The sequence below is a fragment of the Procambarus clarkii genome, chromosome 66 (assembly GCF_040958095.1).
Source record: "Procambarus clarkii isolate CNS0578487 chromosome 66, FALCON_Pclarkii_2.0, whole genome shotgun sequence".
Classification (NCBI taxonomy): domain Eukaryota; kingdom Metazoa; phylum Arthropoda; class Malacostraca; order Decapoda; family Cambaridae; genus Procambarus; species Procambarus clarkii.
The window spans coordinates 18,610,842-18,615,427 of NC_091215.1; the positions used below are offsets into that span (position 1 = coordinate 18,610,842).

General features: G+C 39.1%; 1 protein-coding gene and 1 non-coding gene across 2 annotated transcripts in view; one reads left to right on the forward strand and one right to left on the reverse strand.

The window, feature by feature from the left end:
* LOC123769140 (uncharacterized) overlaps positions 1-3,069 on the reverse strand; it is a 71,569-nt gene extending 68,500 nt beyond the window's left edge. The window contains exon 1 of the mRNA XM_069309836.1: positions 2,447-3,069. Within this exon, the coding sequence (XP_069165937.1) occupies positions 2,447-2,685 (239 nt within the window). The 5' untranslated portion in view covers positions 2,686-3,069. The remainder of the gene's footprint in view (positions 1-2,446) is intronic.
* TRNAQ-CUG (transfer RNA glutamine (anticodon CUG)) lies at positions 1,012-1,083 on the forward strand. Its single transcript has one exon. It is a non-coding gene; the product is annotated as a tRNA-Gln (tRNA).
* Positions 3,070-4,586: the final 1,517 nt, after the last annotated feature.

Genomic DNA, 4,586 nt, shown 5'->3' on the forward strand with positions numbered 1-4,586 from the left:
ACACCCCAGGTACCTATTTTACTGCTAGGTAACAGGGGCATAGGGTGAAAGAAACTCTGCCCAATGTTTCTCGCCGGCGCCTGGGATCGAACCCAGGAAATATGGCGAAAGACTTCTAAAAACTACAGGATAAACTGGCGTAGTGGACCAACAAGTGGCTACTAGAGTTTAATTCGAGTAAGTGCAAAATAATGGTGCTGGGTGCCGGTAATAAATAAGAGGAAACCCTCCAATAATCACAGAAAAAGACCTGGGGATCGATATCATAGCAAACTAGTCTCATGAAGCTTACGTTAAAAGAATATCGTTAGACAGCAAAATATATGCCTTTAGAAATCTGAATAAGGAATCATTCAAGACCTTGTATAGCCAAGTATGTCAAACCCCAAAACTGGAATATGCGGTTCCAGCGTGGCGTCTCTTGAAATGTATAAGGAAACTGGAAGAAGGCCAGAGACATTTCCCCAGACTTTTTGCCAGAGCAGAGGGATTTGTTATGATGTAAGATGTAAGTAATTTAACCTCACTATGACGTGAATCTGACTCACGAAGATACGAGTCATGGAAAAGACGTGATTACTGCATACAAAATTCCTATAGGCAAATAAATGGAGCAAACAACTTGTAATGAGTGGTACAAGAACAGAGATTGAGGACGATGGAACTTAGTAGCCAAATAAGACACTGAAAATAATGATTGGCGTCAGAATGGTAAAGAAATGGAATGCTCAAAGCAGTGAAGCGGTCGACATAGATTCCATACTCAGCTTCAAATAATAATAATAATAATAATAATAATAATAATAATAATAATAATAATAGTATTGCGGAGCCTAATAGGCTAGGGGAACGTATGCACCAGTAGATTGAATGTTGAGAGGCAGGTGCAAAGAGCTGAAGTTCAACCACAATAAGCCCAATTAGGCGAGTACCTTAACATTTTAGATAAGTTCTCAATACGTATATTTAACCTGATTATTTCTATATTTTGTATTTTAGTCTCAGCCAGTTGGTCCCATGGTGTAATGGTTAGCACTTTGGACTCTGAATCCAACAATCCGAGTTCGAGTCTCGGTGGGACCTGTGTACTTTTATTTATACACAAACAGGAATAAAGGTTCATCTTATACCGGAAGTCATTTTGGGTACTGGATAGACACACGTTTACAACTCTAAAGACACGATAGTCGATGTCATGCGGAAACGTAATATGCAGACCAAGCTAGAACTCCTGTTACTCACCCGCGACCTCCGGGTATCTAATCTCCAACAGATACAAGGGTCATAATGTTAGTCTTACTAAGCATCACACAGAAGAGGCGTCTGTCTCCTCTGATAGCCTACTTCTACTCGTTGTTTATACGTATTACTTGTACTTAGGTGTATAAATTCCAGTATACATGGTTATAAACGTGTTAAGTGTGTTGCTGGTGCACATGTACTTGAGTATATCGTTTCACACCTTCAGCTGTGCGTATTGTGCATTTGTAAAGTTGTACCTAAAAATTGTTGTCATAAATTTATTTTTAACTATCCAATGTATTGTCATATTTTATGTACACGCTAATATTTTTTTAACACTAATCTCTCTGTAGGCTTAACAAATCTGGATACACGCACTATTTAATACACTCGTAAAATCCCTGATGCATTTATTGGCTTTTATAGGTCATAAACCTGATGCAAACATTGCTCGATTTAATTTTCAATTCTATTGCAACATTTTCTGTAGCAAAAATATTAATTGCTAGACAAATAAAAATGAAATTCTTCCCTATGTAATTAAAAATAAAGATTAAATAATTATAATAATTCTGTCGGGGACAGGCAGGCTGTGTATATACATACGTTAGGCTTATATCATAGTGGAACCACTGACCCTCCCCAGGATGTAACCCTACAAGAAGCTGACTAACTCATGCATACCTATGTGGTGAACAGTAGCATTAGGTGATAGGAAACCTGCCCAATCATTTGTCTCCCCCGGGATTACCGATTGTGAATTGATAACGAACCCAACTGTATGATATATGAAATATAATATTGGCCTGCCAGTGAAAAAATACAGATGTGTAAATGTTATTTTATGGACCAGTACTGATTTCAATCTTAAGAGGAAATTTATATAAACAAATTTGAAGCTGAAAATGAAATGCCTATCTCTAAGTAAAAAATTTCAAAATTAGTTTGCAGATTTAAATGCTGTTAAATTTGTACTTTAGCACGCATAAAGTGTTTTAAAAGTTATTAATTTATTAGGAATATTCATTGGCAATGTACAATTTGTATGTGTATATATTTTTGAGACAAATAATTGACCACACCATTTCGGTGAATCTTAAAATTAACATAATGTTGTGCTGAAATGAATATTTTTTAGTGGCAAAATCAAAGACATACCTAATTTAATGAGATACAGTAAGAATTGTTGTTCTCTGAAACTCACCCGAATTCTACTGGGTTTTTAAAACCAAACCTCCACATAGACGCTCTTGAAGGTGGGTCCACGAGTCTCCCCTGACCCTCACAGAAAACCGCTAAAAGCCAACATTCACAGAAAACGAAAATCAGTGATGTTAGGGGATACTTTGAGATAGCAGCTGCTAATTGCACCATGAGTGTCCATAATGCGCTCAATGAAATATATTGACAGTGTTCACGTAGGGGAGAGGTTGACTCGCCCATATCCTTAGTATTTTGTCATTGTTAATAAACGATAAAATACGAGTTAACTGAATATTTTTTTTCTTGAGGCACTAAATCATTGTCCCGGCCAAATTAATTATTAGCAATGTTGACAGGCGGCAGCGTCACACATTCACAGAAGACGCCTTTCTTTGATTTGTTTTTCTTTCTAAAAATCACCAGATTAAATACAACACCAAAACGAGCAGTTTGAATAATTATTGCAAGTAGTGAAAGCCACTATAGTGTTCCAGTTGGTGTAGAGTGCGGGATCTTGTGGTTGAGAGTTGTTACACCGCTGGCCAGGTAGTGAGTGGTGGCGGAGTGTTCACACTAGCACCGGAATTACCATGACTGTCCCGGGCTGAGGTCCGCGGCGCTACTGTCCTCGCACTCCCCGTCGCCTGTCTAGTGATCCATTCATATGACAAGGTGCTCGCTCACCTGTGACCGTGCACAACCACGCTGCAGTTCACGCGCTCTGCCTCTGTCCACCCCCTCTACCCACCACCTCTACAGCAATACACACACAATAAGACCTTTATCTTGCTCGTGAGTGTAAATTTGAATCAATTTCGTGTGTGAACGATACGGCGAGACACGGGTAGACCTGCCAGTTGTTAGACTTGCGTGATCAATGAGTCTGAGTGTGTGGTGTGGTTAATATTTAAGTAGAACACGCCACTGTGGTGGAGTACAAGTTCGGGAGCCTCGCTTCAGTGTTATGGCGTCATATATATAACTACGCAAATTATACACAGTGTTTTATAACCATGATTTGATTCATCGAAACTTAATTGAGCAGTCTCCGTGGTGTAGTGGTAAGACACTCGCCTGGCGTTCCGCGAGCGCTATGTCATGGGTTCGTATCCTGGCCGGGGAGGATTTACTGGGCGCAATTCCTTAACTGTAGCCTCTGTTTAACGCAACAGTAAAATGTGTACTTGGATGAAAAAACGATTCTTCGCGGCAGGGGATCGTATTCCAGGGACCATAGGATTAAGGACCTGCCCGAAACGCGACGCGTACTAGTGGCTGTACAAGAATGTAACAACTCTTGTATATGTATATATATATATATATATATATATATATATATATATGTATATATATATATATATATATATATATATATATATATATATATATATATATATATATATATATAAAAAATTGTAATTGAAGATTAATGCTCGTGTCTATATCGAGGTAAGTGTGATCCTGTGCACATGACCCGTAGGAAATTACATCATTGTCTAGTTTCACAGGATGAGGTTCGTAGGGTTTGTACGTACTGTTGGGGTGCCATTCCAGTCCCATGCCTATTTATTATTTAATTATTATTTAATAATTTTATCAATTATTTAAGGTATATAGAGACTGCAGCAGTAAGTGGTGAGCAGCAAATTCACAGTCTTGATAATGTGATTATTAAAGCTCTTGGTAATGAGTCAAACCAGATAAACCAATGAGATAAAGATTAGTTGGTAAAAAAAGACAAAGATAGTCAGCTTAGCAAGACAAATTCACCCTTGAATGCGTAAACCTGCGCCATATACAATAGTACAGTCACGCCAAGGACAATACCAAGGACAGGCTCGAGGGCCAACACGCTACATTTAAGTTTGATAGACGGTAAGCAAGGGAAGTGCATCCGCTCACATGGGTCCATGTACAACTTGCCCGCGCCGGGGGGTCCTGGTACCAGTAGGTGGTCTGTGTGTACAACTTGCCCGCGCGGAGGCATACTTGTCATAATTATTATTAAGCCATAAGTATTAAAACACAATAGGCTAAAAAGTGTGCACTGGGGCTAATAGTTCAACCTGGTTGGCTGGTCAGTGCTGCCACCTCTGTTTTAATAATGTTGGAAGTCAAGCAGTAGGACACAGGCCGGGCTA